The 17,378-nt window shown below is 42.2% G+C and overlaps 1 protein-coding gene across 10 annotated transcripts in view; it reads right to left on the bottom strand.

The window, feature by feature from the left end:
• PLCH1 (phospholipase C eta 1) overlaps positions 1–17,378 on the bottom strand; it is an 80,332-nt gene that overhangs the window by 21,535 nt on the left and 41,419 nt on the right. For all 10 annotated transcript variants that reach the window (XM_074911965.1, XM_074911964.1, XM_074911970.1 and 7 more), the window contains 6 exons: positions 14,456–14,626; positions 7,821–7,914; positions 6,010–6,213; positions 4,361–4,481; positions 3,508–3,679; positions 538–645 (listed from right to left, as the gene is read on the bottom strand). In XM_074911965.1, the coding sequence (XP_074768066.1) occupies positions 538–645; positions 3,508–3,679; positions 4,361–4,481; positions 6,010–6,213; positions 7,821–7,914; positions 14,456–14,626 (870 nt within the window). The remainder of the gene's footprint in view (positions 1–537; positions 646–3,507; positions 3,680–4,360; positions 4,482–6,009; positions 6,214–7,820; positions 7,915–14,455; positions 14,627–17,378) is intronic.

Below are 17,378 nucleotides of genomic sequence, written 5' to 3'. Positions count from 1 at the left end.
TATTAGCACTGCACATCAGTTTCAGTTTCTAGCAAAAAAAAAAAGCGTTAATAAAATTAACAGCAGAAAAATAAATGAGAAATTAAGAAATAAAGGGAACAAAGCAATCTTCAGTATCAAAAAATAAGAGACAGAAGGATTGAAAATGTTTCACACCTCAAATTTTTTTAATTTGTACTTCTCCTGTCCTAATTTTCATCTAAAAACTGTGTAGGAATTCCATCATGCCACTGTTTTGAGTACTACATACTTGTAGCTGAAAAAAGCCTAGTGTGCTTATAGTGCTGGCATCAGTATTTTCAGTCTAGTGCATGTCAAGTACTTAAAAGCTGTTATTTATATGATTTAGAAGACAAAGCGTGTGTTTCCAAACAACGTCATTGCGTATCTAAATGTGGAATTCTTTAACTTCTGTATCTTAAGGACCTGACTTAGAAATCAAAGCTAAAAGCCCTAATCTGCTAACAACTGCAAGCAGGGTTACGCCTGTGAGACATGGAGGGATGTACCAGTTCTGGGAAGTGTCTATGCACATACATAGCAGGGCTTTAATTTGCAGTCGTCTTCAATTTCATCAGCACTATCCTCTTCTGAAACTTCTCCTTCCTCAGCATCTGCCCCAAGACTGTATGGCAACTTTTTACCCTAAAACAAGGAAAAAAAATATTCACAATAAATGCACGTGGTCAGTGCTATTTAGTGCAAAGATCAATATAGTCCGTTCCTCAACTATTCCTTATATAAATTTTGACCAGAGTTTAGAATTCATTTTCAGAGAGTCTCATGCAAACTGGTTCAAGGACCCAGATTATCACAAGTGATAATTTAAGTATTTCTGGAGGAGTTTGTTACCAAAAGATCTTTGCAAGCTCTTTCAAAAAGAAAAAAAAGCATACCACCTCCCATCTCTGGAGCAAGCCAGCAAGTGTCCAAAAGATTTCTTTTGAGTTGACTCTCAGATATGTCAGGCTTACCCCTAGCAAGCAGACTGTTGTATATCTAAAATCAAACTCTAAAAATCAGAAGCTAAGATTGTGTTATAGGCTCTTCATCAGAATGGAAAATGAAGACACAAAAGAACTCACTGCAAGCAGCCATCAGCATGAAGGAAGCAGCAAAGCCTATTTGAATATTGCATGCTCATGCAAGAGTGTAGTCAGCAATCCAAAATTAGTTGCTAATCCAGTACTGTGAATGTCATATACCTACATTAGAAAGGAACTACTTTAATTCCATGTCTAGTTTCCAACATCTGATTAGAGTGGTGACCAGCAAACAGAGGTTATTGGCTACTTCTGGTAAAAAAAAAATTAACAAAAAAGAGGCTCCGACAGATTAATTATCCTTTTTTAGAGCATTCATCTTTAATCCTGCTGTATGACACTTCCAGTGAAGCCCAACCACAGAACCCTACAAACGTTGGCTGTGGGACCTCTGAAGGTCTCCGGGCCAGTCCCCCACGGGCAGGGGATCACCACCAGCTCGAGGTGAGCTCTGCTCCGCCAAGTCTTGTGAATAGAAAAGGCTGGAGACTCCCCCAGCCTCCCGGGCAGGCTCTTCCCATGCTGCACACCCTCAGCTGAGAAAGCTCTTCCTGCCCTCCAGTCTGCACCTCCCAAGCTGGATCTCATGGCCAGTGCCTCTTGCTTTATCATCTGCTACTTAATAAGTCACCTATTAAACTTCTGGGTTATTACTTCTGTGTCCTCCTCGCTGATTGCAGATATGTTTGCAGTCTACCTGCTTCATCAGTGACAGAGGTAGACAAGAATTACAGGCAGATTTCTGCAGAAACGGATGATTTATAGACTGCATTTTGAAATTCATAATGCTGCCCTGCTAACGAGTGGATCAAATTCACTTCACGCTGGCACCTTTATACTGGCTTAAATCTGTGAGTATTGTTAGAATTACTCTTTATAATACATCAGCAAGATGAAAATTATGCCATTACTTGAAATTGTTTGGCTAATGAATCAGTACTGCCTTTCAAAGGAAAATGTATAAACCAGAGCAAAAATAATAGCAAAAAAGACGAGAATTGCTTCTCAACAAGGTGCCAATTTCTAAATATGATTTTATCTTTTCCAACAGGGCTGCTCAGATTGAGCAGGAGATGGGAGACGGGGATTTGTGAAAAGGTACTGTGATGCTTAAAGTACTATTCCTCACTCTGAAAACATCAGCCCAGCTCCACGGCGTTCTGTAACGGCTCACAGGGTCTCAGCACTGTGAGCTGAAAAGTCAAACTGCAGTTACACACTCAGATGTGCTAGGAAGGCCAGCTCAGGTTAGAACAGCACAGTGCCAAACCGCTCTTGCCTTCTGGGCGTTGAGATAGTCTTTCAAGCCAGGTTTGCCAGGTTTTGTCACATGACTGATATTACATGTAATTTTGTTTGACACTACATGCCTGCACAGCTCATTAACTACCAGTTACACAAGAAAATTGATTCAGTGAATCTTAAAATCCAGGTGAACACTCAAAAGGTTTTTCTAACTGAGTCAGCTCTGTAGTATATATTGAAATATATTCAAACGAACATCAAACCAAAATTGTGAATCCTTGTAGCCAGCTTGATACAGAGGATGGGGGGGGGGAATAGTATCTCAAGAGCTCACAGCAAAGTAATTGTCCCCATGTGTCAAAGTAAATTAGACAGTCTAATAAGCCACCACTCTATTAATCATCCCCTCAAAGGTCTGCCTTGCATTTCTCTCTTATTATATCCATCTTAGTCTTTGAAATTCCTTTCAGATCAAATCCATTTATACTGAGAGGCTCAAACAATTAATCTTGCATACAACACTAACTTCAGTGCTCCAGGGCCTCCTCCCTCGCCGCTCCTTATAGCCACCTTCTGAAGGGCTCTTCTTTCATAAACACAGCTGATGAACCGTGAAAAGAGTTTCATTTCATGAACTACTGCTCATAGCAGGGTGAGGGGGAAATGCAAGAAAATGCAAGAAATTTTCAGATGCTGTTATATTACTTCAAAATACTCTGTCCAAGGAGGGACTGTAGGATACCATTTAGATCCTACAGGGATATGAACCACATGGAACAATATCCACGAATAGAAAATTAAACAAATTTCAAAGAAAATAAAATACCAGGTTCAGATAACAGTGGCACAGTTCCTTCTATTCATAATGATGCATTTCATGTAATTTTTCGGCTCTCCTGTCTTGGTGCTAAGGTTTAAAAATAAGCACCTGACTTTAAAACTGTCCAATAAGATGCTGAAGAAATAGAAATAGTTTGTTTTCACTGCTGTTGACATCACCTCCCTGTTGAAACACTCACAGAAGTACCCTGGGACACCCGCCAAATCCAGAGTAAACTCTGTTTCCATGTCTCAGAAAAGCTCCGCAGTTTAACTCACTGCATCTGTACTATTCCACATGGTACTGCTGAACTGGTTCTCCAAAGCCAAAGAAAATCTACAATAAATATCACATGCTGACTTTTGTTACATTTTGAACACGCTGCCGGTAGCAAGTTACCTTCACTAGGATTTTCCCTTTCAAATCCTGAGGGCTAGGAAGCTGTCTGGAATCTCCAGTGACTACAGATGACAAGTCCAGTTTGTCACCAAATATTTCCTTCAAGTACTGAGCGATCTTCTTTTGCTGTTGAATACTGCAGTGGTTTTCAATAGACAGTATCACTGGAAACCTAGAAACAAAAAGCCCAGACACTGTCATCACAGTGTTTTAAGAGAGGAGACCTGCACTGCTGACCACAAACTGGTTTAAGCAGATTGTGTGGTATTTATTTAAGTTTCTGCATTGTCAGTAATCCTCAAACACTCAGTTTGGGATAGAGGACTTTGCACATGAACTCCCAAACCCCATAAACAAACTGTTAAAGAGTACCATGGCAAACAAAGTAGAACCTGAACACTACCCCACACCTCAGTATTTCCTCATACTACATAAATGAGACAGCTTTTCCATTTTCCTGCTGAAATAAAGTGTTTCCCTTAGGTAGAGAATGTTATGGTACTGATTTTTAAGGAGAATTTCCCTGTGGATACGAGTGGGGAGTTCTGTTCAAAAGGACCAAACCGATCTGTAGATATCCAATAGCCTGAGACTGTTCAAAACATCACTGAATTCATAATGCCTGAAAAGTTTTTCTACCTCAGGTCAAACTTCCTAATCCGACTGATGGAAAGAGTCCATGCAGTTGAACAATAAACATCACAGGCAATAAAGAGGGGAACAGAAACAACTTTATAATTTCTCCATGTGTTTAAAGGAATATACAAACTTCCTGACGCTGAATGTTGATTTTGGCACAGGATTAACTACACAACACAGACAAGTATAGCTTCAAAACTGACCCTACACTTACTCATTTTTGACGAAGGCGTATTTATTGATAGTTTCTGCCACATCACGGAAGAGTATTTTAGAAGTAAGAGTATAGCCATGGTGCACTACTGGCTCTCCATCTGGACCATCCCAGCAATCCACTATAAAGACAAAAAAGCTATACATTAAGAGATGCCCATCATCTTCAGCATTTCTGCTGATCTTGCTTGCCAGCAGAACTCATGTACACTACTCAGCCATGCAGGTGTCAACAAGTTTCATTTAATCTATTATGACCTACCAATTGAGTTAAGACTAACAAAACAGTCTTTTCCTACATCAAATGTGAAATCTGCAATCTAAAATTGTTTTTTACCCTTACATCAAACTGTGGTTTTTCTCCTCATATAGAAAATTACAATGGTGTAATAGGTGAAATAATGTTTACAGCTATCACTTGGGAAAGCAAAGCAGCTTCTGCTTCTGAAGACAAACTATTTAAAAACAATTCAAGTCTTTTTCCACTCCCAATTAAACTTGCAGTTTTATAACTGGCTATAGTAAGAGGAGCATCAAATCCATCGCATGCAGGATGGACTAGGACAGTAATACTTTTTTTACTAAATTACTGTACCCTGGATTTACACCAAACTTGTCATTACTGTTACCTCTACAGGAAGTTAAAATTTCCACAAAGAGAAAGCTACAGAGCTAATTACCAGGCTGTGCAAGATCTACAATGGTTCTGAGGTCAAGTGAAATAACACACTATTGTGCATTCTAGGGAACTTTCCTACAGAAGGGAAAGTACAGTGATAGATCACTCAATTTTCTCAGATTCACTTTAATTAATTTTTAAATTTAGATTAATATTTTTTGCCAGAGATGAGTTTTGTAATACTATTCATAAAAAAATTGAATTTAAATTTATTTAAAGACTTTATTCCACCCAGAATCTTGAGAAATACTAAAGTTTTGTTATTATTTAAATCAGGCAGAACTTAAACAAGAAGCCAACAGGATCTCCAGGCTATCAAACAGCATCTTGTTTTCTTCCACCAGCATCCAGCCAGTGAAACAGCACATCACCTCTAGCAGAGCAATCCCAAGTTGTCAGCTCTAAGGTGGTGACAGAAATAGATACACAGCTGTGCTGACAGAAGGCACTATTTGCTCACCTGTCCTCCTCCTACAGGCACTTTTCATCTTCCCTTTGCATCCGCAGGAGGAACTGCATATGCAAACACCCACTTTCCCATTCAGCTTATGAACGAAAAAGGTCTCTGCGGGCTCAGCTCACTCTGAGCAACTTGGCTCGGGCAGCGCTCCTGCAAAGCAGTAACCTCCAGCACGGGAAACCAGAGGGGAATAAGGAGATGCCTGCCCACTGCCTTACTGGGGCTTGGGCAACAAAAAATGCTTCACACAAACGTGGGGCAAGGGAAAACTTGCACTGACTGTGAAAAGCGTAACACCACAGCAGCAGGCAGGAGAAAACAGCGGTGTCTGTGACGTCTCTCTGAGGAGGCCATTCTCAATGGAAAAATTCTGTTTAGACCGCTAGAAAACAGGGGTTTGCTGCCAAAGTTAATCAGTGAAGCATTAACGCTTCAAGTTTGCCACTGACTTTGTGCTTAAAAGAAATATCATCACACTTGTCACAACCAGCAAGTTGCACTAAAAACATACCTTCAATACATCGACAACCATCTTGCAGCACTCGTGCATACATCTCCACCCTGGACTGGGACAGCAGTTGGTCTCCTGTCAGGTACGTGTTGTGGGATGAAGCAATGAAGTAGTTACAGAGGGGCTGATCCATATCCTGATGCACTTCGCAATGCAGTGGATTAAATATATCGCAAGCAGGACTGCGCATGAAGTTGGTGAAACCTTTGAACAAAGAGAAACCGTTTTGCCACGGGTGCAGCCCGTAGTACCAAGCAAATGATCTGCGCTCTAACATTTGGTTTTTTCTGTTTATGCTTGTCAGTGCTAACTCACGTCATCTTCCTGTACCCCAAGTTTTCAGCGTATTAACTGCTGTCTGCAGCTTGCCTGATTCTTTGCAAACTGAAGAGGCTGCACAGACCCAGTCTACTCCTGGCACACACACAGGTTATTTCTTTTTGAAGCCTATGGAAGTTCTGACACCTTCGAGAGGAATACATTCCCAAGATCCAACCCTTGTCCTCAGACAATTTTCAAGCAGCTCTGAACCAGAAAAGCAAATATAATCTAGAAAGACACATTTATGACTGCCAGAAAAACCCAACCTAAAAATCAACAAGCATTTGCAAAACATGGCATTGAGCTAAGCCTCTTCAGAAATTAACAACCAACAGTAAAAAAAGAAAGCAGGATTCTAAGAGAAGCACAGAAGTAACAAATACTAGCTATACAAGATGGCTGAAAAACCCCACAGATCAATATAGCCACTGCCTAACCTCTTTTCAGATCAGATATTTCATTCAGACCCTTGAAAGGGGCAGGTGACAAAAATACACATGTAAAAACTGAAGAACCTCCCCACGCAAATCCAGTGCACAAAGTGTGCTCAACCTGCCTTCTGCAGTCCAGACAAAACCACTCTGTAATAAGGGCAACAGAAGAAGGGGCTATTGGTTCTGCTGGCACTGGTGGAAGAAAATATCCTTCCCCACAACTATTCAGTGAGAGAAAAATGATCTCTTCATCTAGATGCTACTGCAAACAGACAGTATTTCTGCTGGGAGGGAGTGAACCTCAGCCTCATGTTCAGCGGGAGGCAAAGGACTGGACATGTGCACCCAGTGCCCTGGGGCACACCAGAAGCTTGCTGAAGATCTGGGAGGCCCCACCCAGGATTTAAATACCATCTAGAAGATTTCCCCTTCCCTCCTCCACCCCACACCACCATGTAAATTATGCTGCTTCACGAAAGCTATCTTCTGGGCAAATTAACATGCCATGGCATTTAATTTATTACGTTCCAATTCAGATTTTTATTTGATGCTAAGTCAGGTTCTGAATAAATATATCATTCACTATTGCTTCAGCAATCAAAATGTATAAGGTACTAAAACCCAAAGAAAATGTAACTATCCATACTGTATTTCACATAAGCATAAATTAATGGATTGTACCGGAGCAATTCTGGATCTACAGAGACAGAAGAACAAAAACTTTGCTTTTATTACTGCAGTTAGAATAGGCTACAGTATAACACACATAGTATAGAATGCTTATAAATACACAATTAGCAGTAAATTCATGCAAGCCTAAGGCATCTTGTTACTGTATGGTGGCTATGATGGATCGCTGTACGACACCAGCTAATTCACTCCACCTACTCTCACCTCTCTCACGTCTCGAAAACACACCTACACTGCTGCCTGCTGAGCTTCTATGCAACTTCTATCGCAGTCAAACGTTATAAGCTACACCGATACACTGTGAAAGCTTTTTTAGTCCACTGTAGTATATCAGGACAAAAATGACTGCAAAATCAGAAACTTTACCTTCAATCCCAAGAACGTTTTGCTTCTTGTTTTCTTCTGATACCTCAAACTTCTGTACGATGTCAAGACAATATTCTGGCGTCACATTATTCATCTGCACAAAAACAACAGTGTTGGTGTACTTATTTTTAATACCGTATCGCCAGCATGTCAAAAGCTACTTCAGGCTTCTGGGTTCAGTTGAAAAACTTTATGATCCATCCCTGAGTTCAGTCAAATGTGACTAAGACAGTCAGTAACACCACTGCAAAAGGTTTGGGTTGATTTTTGTCAGTGCTGCACAAGCCTCACAGCTCTTACCTTTCAGGAGAAAAATAGGAGTGAGAGGTAGCAGTCACTTATAAGTTGTGTCATTTTAGTTTGAGGATGAAAATCAGCTGTTAAGCACGCTTAATAATAGTTGTACTGGGCAATACTGCTGAAATGAGAACTATGAAGTTATATTTTTTAATATAATCTACTTAAACATGCAAAAACATTTGGCAGGATTTTATTTCATTTTCATGCATTTTCCACTCCTGTAATTTCATTACTTCCAAGAGAGTTCACTATAATATACAGGCTATGAGATAAATAATTACTTTTTGAAATGAAAAACAACAGTTCTTCTGAAACAAATAAGTTTTGTCATCAGCTTCAACTAGCCCACAACAGAAGCCCTGTCTGACTGGTGGGGCCAGAGTATCACCATACACTTGTATTTCCTTTAGAATTAAAGGGAAGTAGCAGCTTCCATCGCTCATCGCTTTTCTCACCCCCGCCTCCCTTAAGCTGTAGAGAACCAAAGTCAGAACTACAATTGGGTGCATTTAATTTCCTCCACCAATACCATCACAGGACAACAATGATGACACTAAAACCTCAGCTCAACTGCCCTGACGTGTGGAGCGGGCTGGAAGCAAAGGAACAGCCGTCCCCTCTCTTCGAGAGCATGTCACCGTTAGCATGCCTGCTTCAGGCAAAGGCAGGACTGAGGGCAGTCATCATGCAGATTACACAATATTTATTGTTTAAATCCAGAAATGGTCCCTCTGTGAACTGTTCTCTTGCTAATGGACTTCTCTTTCAGATGGCAAAACCAATTCCATTTACTCTGCTCTCTCTGTACCCTTTGATGAATTTGAGCTTTCCGTTATTTCCTGCAGCTCAGTATTCCCTGCATCAGCATTTGGCTATATGGAAATCTAGAAGTAGGCTGCCTCTCTTGATCTGGTCTTCTTTAAAGGCCTGATCCTGCCAAAAGCGTCAGGCTCCTCCTAAGAAATGCGGGTCCCATGACTGACCACATCTCATTAACACACAAAGGGCTACAGGCTAAGTATGGAAAATTACCAGAGAAGGGGAAAAACTAGTCATGGCAGCATCAGAAGTTACAGTAACAGAAGGCAAGTGAGCAGTTCAACTCATACAGTGACTCGAGCTGAAAAACTTGGAGATGTTTTCCAGCCTTCCTCCCCTTCACCCTTCCCTCTGTTTTTTCTCTTGCACAGGAAAAGTGTGGCTCAGCTCACTGCTTCTCCAAACATTTTATTTATATCTCCTAGCTAAGCCAACAATCATGAGACGCCTGGAGGAATTACAAAGGATAATAGGAAAGAGAACAATTCAGCAGTAAAAATAACCGATTATCCTAGCTCAAGTAGATGTTGCTGTTTGATTGCAAACACTGTTCAGAGCAGGCCCTTCTTCAGCACAAGCTGGCTAGAATTTACTTTTTCATTATCCCACATGGCTCCTTGAAGGATGAGTGGCAGGGTACTTGTGTGCTCTAGGAAGGAAGATGTCTGATCTAGTCCAAAGCCACATCTGCTAGGGAAAAGTTCACTGATTTGTGCTTTTGAACTGTAGCTTGAGAGAGGACGACTTCGGTTTCAAGTATTCCACTAAAAATTAACATCAAATAGTAACGATCATTACTGATGACTAGATACATGGGTTAAAGGTGGTCAACAGTGGAGCTTCCAAACTCTCTTGGAAACATGGCTACTTTCTATATTCCTGACTAAAAGCTTTAATTTTGATGCAGATACGTTCTTTAAGAGTATCAGCCTTTGAATAACCAATAACAACTTGGGGTTTAAGTAAATGAATTTTGCTAAAATAAGATCCTACAAAAAAAAGCAACATTACCCCCAATTTTCAGTATAGAAGTATGAGAAAGAGGGAAATCCCTTTTGATTTCATCAATCTCACTGGAAGCAGGTCAGACAGACCTACTGCCACAACTCTAATGCCACCTGAAGCTGCAGAGCACTGCAATGCCAGGTAGTGGGAGAGCCCTCTTCTCTCAAAGGCCCACAGGCTAAGAATGGCAATTGTTGTCATTTCCCATTCTCATGGGAAAGGAAATAAGAGAAAGGAATGTAAAGTAGAAGAGAAGTCAGGGAAAAAAAAAAAGGAAGAAGTTAGAAAAGAAGTGCAATGTTAATGGCAGGTGTTCCTAGACAGGATGCCAACCCACCAGCCTGTCAGGTGATCTAACGGTTTAGGCTGTAGTTGATCACAGTTAAACATTCTATAAGAAAAATCAAAATTTAAGTAATCAAAGCAAAGACAGTCCTCCAATTTCACTGCAAGACGCTGATATAAGGTGTCATGACCTATCGAGCCACTGATGATCCTTTCGGGCAGGCACGAGAGAGGGAGGAAGGCATCGGCCTGCTTTGCAGTGGAGAGCCTCTGCTGCCCCAGTAGCAGGTTCTTGTGGGAAGCAGCAAGGGCTGATCAAGCACGGTGATCTGGTATTGTCTTCCTTCTCAGATATCAGCAAGCTCCACAGTCTCTTCTCTTTTCAAAGTCCATGTACCAACACTGATACTCTTATAATTTCCTGCTCCTTTTAGGATACTGGTTCCTGATGTCCTTCAGTACTGTTTCAGACCACAGCCTACACGCACCGACATGCTCTGGCATATTCTGTCTCATTATATCCCTTTAAAACTTCTTCCAAAAGAGCAGGTGTAATTGTTTCAAAACATTCATTTTCTAAAAGTGAACTTAATCCCCACTTCTTAACACTTTTTGTCACATTTTCACTGTTCACCACATGCCTAGTTGTTCCTCTGATACTGTGTAATTAGTGTAGACAAGTAATAAGAGTAAACTCACTCTCTCAGGCGGGCTTAACCCAAAATGCACGGGCCCACATTGAATAATTAAGGAAAAGCTTTACATAATTATATGTGCATGTTCTGAGGGTGTAATTGTTATAAAATTACTTCCTCTTCAGTTCAGTTAAAATGAGTGGGGGCAGCAATTTTTGCCACCAGTTTCATTTAAGGCTGCACATGGCAGCAGCCTTTTTACCCACAGAAGATACTAGTTTGGTACCAATGCGGTGGCGTGGCATTAACATTTCCATCTGGTTCCTGTCACTCGGGAGCACGACAGGGAGCATCATACAATATGCAGCACTTCCCCGGAGCGTGCAGAGAAGGCTGCTGCAGGCGAGATCTCAGCGGGCTGTCCTTCTTCTCAGGACGGATGAAAACTGTATTGCAAAGTAACTGATCCATGGTAAGGCAGCAGGTGGCAAGCAGGCACACGGGAAACCTCACCCTCAGAAAAGCAAAACTCAACATTTCAGGTTTGTAACAGCAAAGCAGCCTTGTAACTGTGTAAAAACATCAGCACAAGAGTCAAAAAGGTCTCTGCTATGACTGAAATAAAAGCATTGATGTGCTAGGGACCCAGCAGAGGAGGAGAGAAGGACAGACAGCAATGGGACAACAGCCCCAGGCTGGCTGACCTCCCCCGGGCACAGGGCAGCGTCGCTGTGGGGCTGCACGACCAGGGCAGAATGAGGTCAATTCACTCAGAAATGTAGGTCCAGGATGGCTAGCAACAGCAAAGCTGCTCTTTAAGAGGGAAGATGACCTTTGTAGAGCCTATTTCACCCAAGTCCCACTACTCCAAGCAAGTATGAGACAAGCTCTCAGCCCAAGGAGCCGGGAAATCCTGCCATGGAAGCAGTCTGTCACAGAGCAGGAGATAGGTTCTGCAGAGGCCCAACTCAGACAATGGTTGTGGTTTATTAAGAAAGGACACTCCCAGAGGGACAACACTCAGGCATGCAGATGTGGCTGGACATCTGGGGATGTCCTCCCTCACCACCATTTGGGCCAAGAGAACTGCAGGACCAGGAGTCATCCCAGGAAACCAACCTACTTTCTGCCCTTCTGACATCTGAAGCCATATAATTGCAATTTCAATAGCAATGAGCTGAGTTTAACTGCACCTAAGTGGAAATAATCTGTTTCTGAAGCTTTGGGCTGAAGGCAACAGGGAGCTCCTAAAAAAAGAAGCCAGTTTAGCAAAAGCTAACAAAAAAAAAAAAAATCAAACCCCTTTTGTTCTATCCTCGGGCTGCAGAATATGTGAAAGTCTTGCCAAAAGAGTAGCAGATGGAGTTGGACAGACGGTCCACAGATTTCCAAGCAGCGAGACAAGAGCAAAAACCAAAATGCTGTTTAGTTGAAGGCACTTCAGAACTCCATTATGATTTGAACCATTATCAGCTTTTGAAGATAATCTTGCCTTACCCGAGGCCATTGTTATCACGTCTGTGTTCTGAAAACATTAAAGGGTAAATCTGTTAACACTGGGAAGTGGGAAGACCAGAGGGAAAAGGCAAAGAAAGTGCAAGGTGCTTTTAAACTACACTGCCAAGAGGTTTATCTCCAGGAGATCATGCTTTCACTCTTTTTACTGTTTGTTTTGGGAACAGTGTTGAGCAGGGCATTTAGGACATAGAGCCCTGTTCACATTCAGCACTTTCAGTAGGGTGCAGACAGAAAAGAGGATGCAGTATGCCAGCCTTGACAGTCACCTTTTTTTCCCTGCTGCATCACTAGTTTCGTAATGTCCTTGTGCACCCACAAAGACAGCTTTTCTGCCTCCTTTCGCATGTTTTTTTTTCCTGCTCCAGGTCCCCGAGTGACCTCTCATACCACTGCTCTTCAGCTCTTCCTGGGCACTTCAGCATCTCCATGAACGTGTCCTCCCCGGAGCATTTCTTTGCTTTCTCATCAGTGTCAACCTTGCTGCTGCTGCTGTCAAGGGTGCTCCACTGAAGGGCACCCAAGAGGAAGGCAGTGATTAAAAAGGAAACAAAGGAAAAAGCAGTGAGCTCAAAAAAATTTGGGCAATAGCATAAAGGGAAAAAAATAAAAACGTTTTGTGCTTTGAAGTTGTAATTAGTAGAAATGCCAGGACCAGATTGCTTGGAGGAATCTGTGTGTTGAGGCTATCACAGCGAGATCAGCGATGTGACAGGGCTCCATGTTTCAAGGGGAGGGAAGGAAGAACCAGGGAGTCACACATGCCAAGGAATTGCCACAGGGGCAACAGGGAGAAATTCAGCAGCAAAACAGCGCAGACTGTTGACATTTTATGCTAGGGATAACTTCAAGCAGTCATCACAGGCAGGAGCCCAGAATGGCACAGGAGATTATTCAGTGATTGCAGGCCAAAGAGCATCCACACCCAGGCAGCTGAAGTAGGTTGGGATGTTAGTATTAATTTTCACGTAGTTGTTTCAGAACAACACTCTGCAAGGACCCACGGGGTGAGCAAACAACCCAGGACCAATTGCCAGAAGCAGAGAGTCCTAGAGATCACAAGGTTCCTTCTGTGCTCCTCACCGTTCCCTCCATGGGTTCCGCAGTTTTTGTAGTAATCCAGTCTCTTTCAAGACAGCCATGAAAATCTCCACTGGAGCAACATATATAGGAATGGGTTGATATCATTTGCTTCCACAACTTTGTTCACAAGCACACTGGGGAAAAAAATCTCTGATCTTGGCCCAACTTTGCTTCTTGAGTTGTGTCGTAGTAGAGACAATCTCTCTCTGTCAGACATTCGGCAGACCCGCTGCCCCCCCCAACAGAGTTACTAATGCTTCATTTTGCTTTTAAATTCCCCATCAGTGTGTCTGTTCCTGTGGTTCCCTGAATTTCATCTCTCTCAATTGCTTCTCTCTGAGGAGCTTCAGATAGAAGTGCGACCTCCAGATATGAAATTTTCTTAGCACAAGTCCCACACATCTGTGAGGAATCTTGGAAAACAGACCTTCCTGAAGAAAAACTGGGAAAGGCAGCACAAGGGGGAAAAAAAGGATAGAATCCTGGACATCTCACCCTTGGCCAAGTTGGTGCAATATCTATCTTTGTGTTACGTCACAGAAGTGTAATCTTCCCTTTAACAGAGATTTAGGCCACATTTATGAGGTGGTTCTTTGTCAATATTTCAACTGCTGTCAATAATAAAAGCACCAGTCCTCGTAATTACTGCTACTACTGATACTGGGGAACTCCCAGGATATGCAACAGTACTGTAGGATTCAACTTTGCTTACAGAAAAGGACATGCAAACACAAAGATTCATCTTAACGTGTTACTGCATTAAGCCATGCACAGACAAACCATTCATAGATGTTTGCTCTTCTTATTGTCATGTGTTTCTAGCTTTAAAACATACCAGTTATCATCCTGATCTAGAGTATATCTGCCAAGACCTTCACCTTTAGATTTCATTTTTGTTATAGCTGTGCTTTACCCCCTGCCCCAAGCTAAACTTTTCCCTCGGCTTGAATGTACTTACACATACATATATATGGATGCAGAGTATTCCCATACCTTTTGTTCCACCTTTAGAAACTGAGCAAGTTCTTCAACAGTGAGATGATCCTTCTTGTCACTGTAGCTTAAGAGCAGTAAGTAGAGATCTCGACGTAGGGACATCATCTTGTAAAACACTGAAAATTCTTCAAAATTTAGGGTTCCTTGGTTCTCATCTGTGTCTGCTTCCTAAGAGGTAAAGACAGGTAAGCATGCTAAACAAGTGAATTCAGGGAACAAAGCAGAACAGGATTTATGCACACAAACAGAAATTCAGTAAATTCTAGTCTACAAGATTCTGTTCAGACTCAAATCTTAGTAGTTCAAAGTAACTGCAAATACCATCTATTCAATTTTTTGATGAAAAGTTACTATATTAAAGGCCCAGGTTTCCTATAAAAGTCTCAATTCTGTCTTTAGTTTTGAATTTGTCTCCCATGTAAAGAGGCTCAACCTGGGCTTTATTCTGATCTGTTACTCTCCTGTATGCCCTGCAGTTATCCTGGATTAAACATAGCAAGGTACATAATAATTTCACCTCGTGGCTTCCCCCAGTAACAGGGTCTGACATTCTAAAACATTCAGAACAATATCACAGTCTTAAATGTATGTTAATTCAAACTGCAATGCTCTCAGCCCCCTGTCAGCACTCTGTAGAGGGGACAAGTCTGCAGCAGCAATAAGTCTCCACAACAAAATATATGCCCAATAGCCCCAGTCTTGATGGCCGTTTTTGTTTATCCTCAGAGTTAGGAAGAAAACAGTACTTAACGCATGTTAATACAAGCTTTTTACTGTGAACATCTGCCTAAGAGGATTGTTTTGAAAATCCAAAGCAAAGAATATATTCTGGAGAACTGCTGTCAAACATTATGTAGGTCTCCATGAAAAATGAACTTCAGGGAAGGTACAACTCTTGCCAAGTTAGAGGGGGGAGGCAGCTAATGGAGACAAAGTGAAATAAATGTTTAGAAATGTGTTAGTGTTCCCATGAATAATGTCCTTTGTTCATAGCTGTATATAATGGTTTTTCTCTGTAGTTACAGGCCCTTTTGCCATTCCCAAGTCACGTTCTGTTAACAATGGTGCTTCTTTCTGCTCAGGTCAGAACACGGGCTGTGTGGAGTCCTGTTAACACGGACTTGGCTTCGAACCTGTTGGCTTGTCTCTACAGCAGTACACCAAAAACCTTCCCCAGACGGAGGGTGTCCCCACCCTGCCATCACTTCCTCCTCCTCAAGGGAGCTCTTCCAGCTGGCGCCCAACCTCACTTGTGCAGAGGGGAGCCAGTCTAACAGGATGCAACGGACACATCTCGGGCCTGCTTTGCTTTCCGAGGACCCACTTTTGCCCTCACAGAAAACACACCACTTAACTCTGAAGCCTGCCTTAGATGAGGAACCCATCTTTCCACCAGCGATGCCCCGTACACAGACAGAACCAGAGCAGCGCCCCATTCTCTGTTCCCAGATGTGGGCCCTGGAGTGCTCCCTGAGCCTGGCACCCCGTGGAGCCAGGGGGGCTCCTCCAGGGCCGGGGCTGCTCCAGGCCGGGTTACGCAGACAGCACCACCCGAGCAGATCAGGTGTGAGAACAGCACAGAGCAGCTAGACATAGGGGCGAGATTTGTCCCAGAGTTACTCTGCCACTGCCCTGATGCTCCATTAAGTCCTGGAAGTCCCCTGGACTCCTGGCACACAGCCCTGCTCGTGGGGTCAGGCCTTTTGGACTGAGCCCTGAATGCCTGACAGCATCCAAACCTTCACCTTTCCTCTATATTCAACCTTAATCCCTTTAACCACGCTGTGGGGTCGAGGGTATCAGCTCAGGTACAGGCTGGCAGCAACCACAGCAACATAAAAATAAGTACAGCAGCTTATTTTTAACCAAAAGTTGCCTCTGATTATACAAAGGCCAATGGTTGCTGGAGTGCCCTACTTCATTCCTAGACAGTTTCAAAGTGCAGACAGAACTACGTTTTGTTTCCTCAGTACATGGCTTCACAACGCTCAGCCCCTCCTTCAGCAGTCTACACCACCAGCAACACCCGAGGATCCCAGGGAGCTGCACTGCGTTACACACTGTTAGTGCTGCTGTCATCTGAGCAATAAAATCAGATCACAGCAAGCAAGATGAGAAGAAAATAATGCCCAGATATCTGGTGGCAAATGGGATTTTAAATCATTTTATATCTAACTACATATTTGTGGGAACAAGCACAACCTGAATTAGTCTCCACAACACAACCCCACCAGTTCCCACACTTCTCAAGTCATTGGGGAGTAACTTGATACTCCATAGATGCATTGCTAATATGGATTTTATGCCAGACAAACAAAGCACTTTCAACCACAGAAGATTCTTCAACTTTCCCATGTTTTATAGCAAACCAGCTTTTGGCTGGTACTGTTTCTGAAGAGTTAAGGAATTGTTATTTTCGTCTCTATTATGTCTTTGGCTTATCTTTCCTTTCCTACAGTAAACACCAAGGCTGGTGGAAAATGGTAACTGTTTTCAGACAACAAAAGTGAAAAATTGATTCTGGCTAAGTAAGAGGATGTTGTTAAAAAAAAAAATGAATTACTTTCATAAAGCTAGTTTCTATTAAATAATTTTCCATAAAGGAAATTAAAGAAGATTTCAAGAGAAAACAGGGTAACTTCATCGTCCATCAATGCCAGCATAGAACAATTCAGTTCAGAGAGATGAAAACAATAATGCATATGAAGAAGCAGTATTAATAAATTGTCTTCTATGTAGTTCACATCATTAAAACAATGTTCTGATGCATCTCTGTCTACAGAAAGTTAAGACTTGGAAAAAGTCTGTGAGCTGCTGGAAAGGACAGTTTTAAGTCCTAACTTGCAGATCCTGTTCTGGATCTGTCCAGGAACAGACCATGACTAGCACTCTCCTACCACAACAACTATGTGTTAGAGGC

This window comes from Athene noctua, chromosome 8 (genome assembly GCF_965140245.1).
Source record: "Athene noctua chromosome 8, bAthNoc1.hap1.1, whole genome shotgun sequence".
Lineage (NCBI taxonomy): Eukaryota > Metazoa > Chordata > Aves > Strigiformes > Strigidae > Athene > Athene noctua.
Note: the sequence above shows the minus strand (reverse complement) of the source record. Positions and strands in the feature narration are given on the sequence as shown.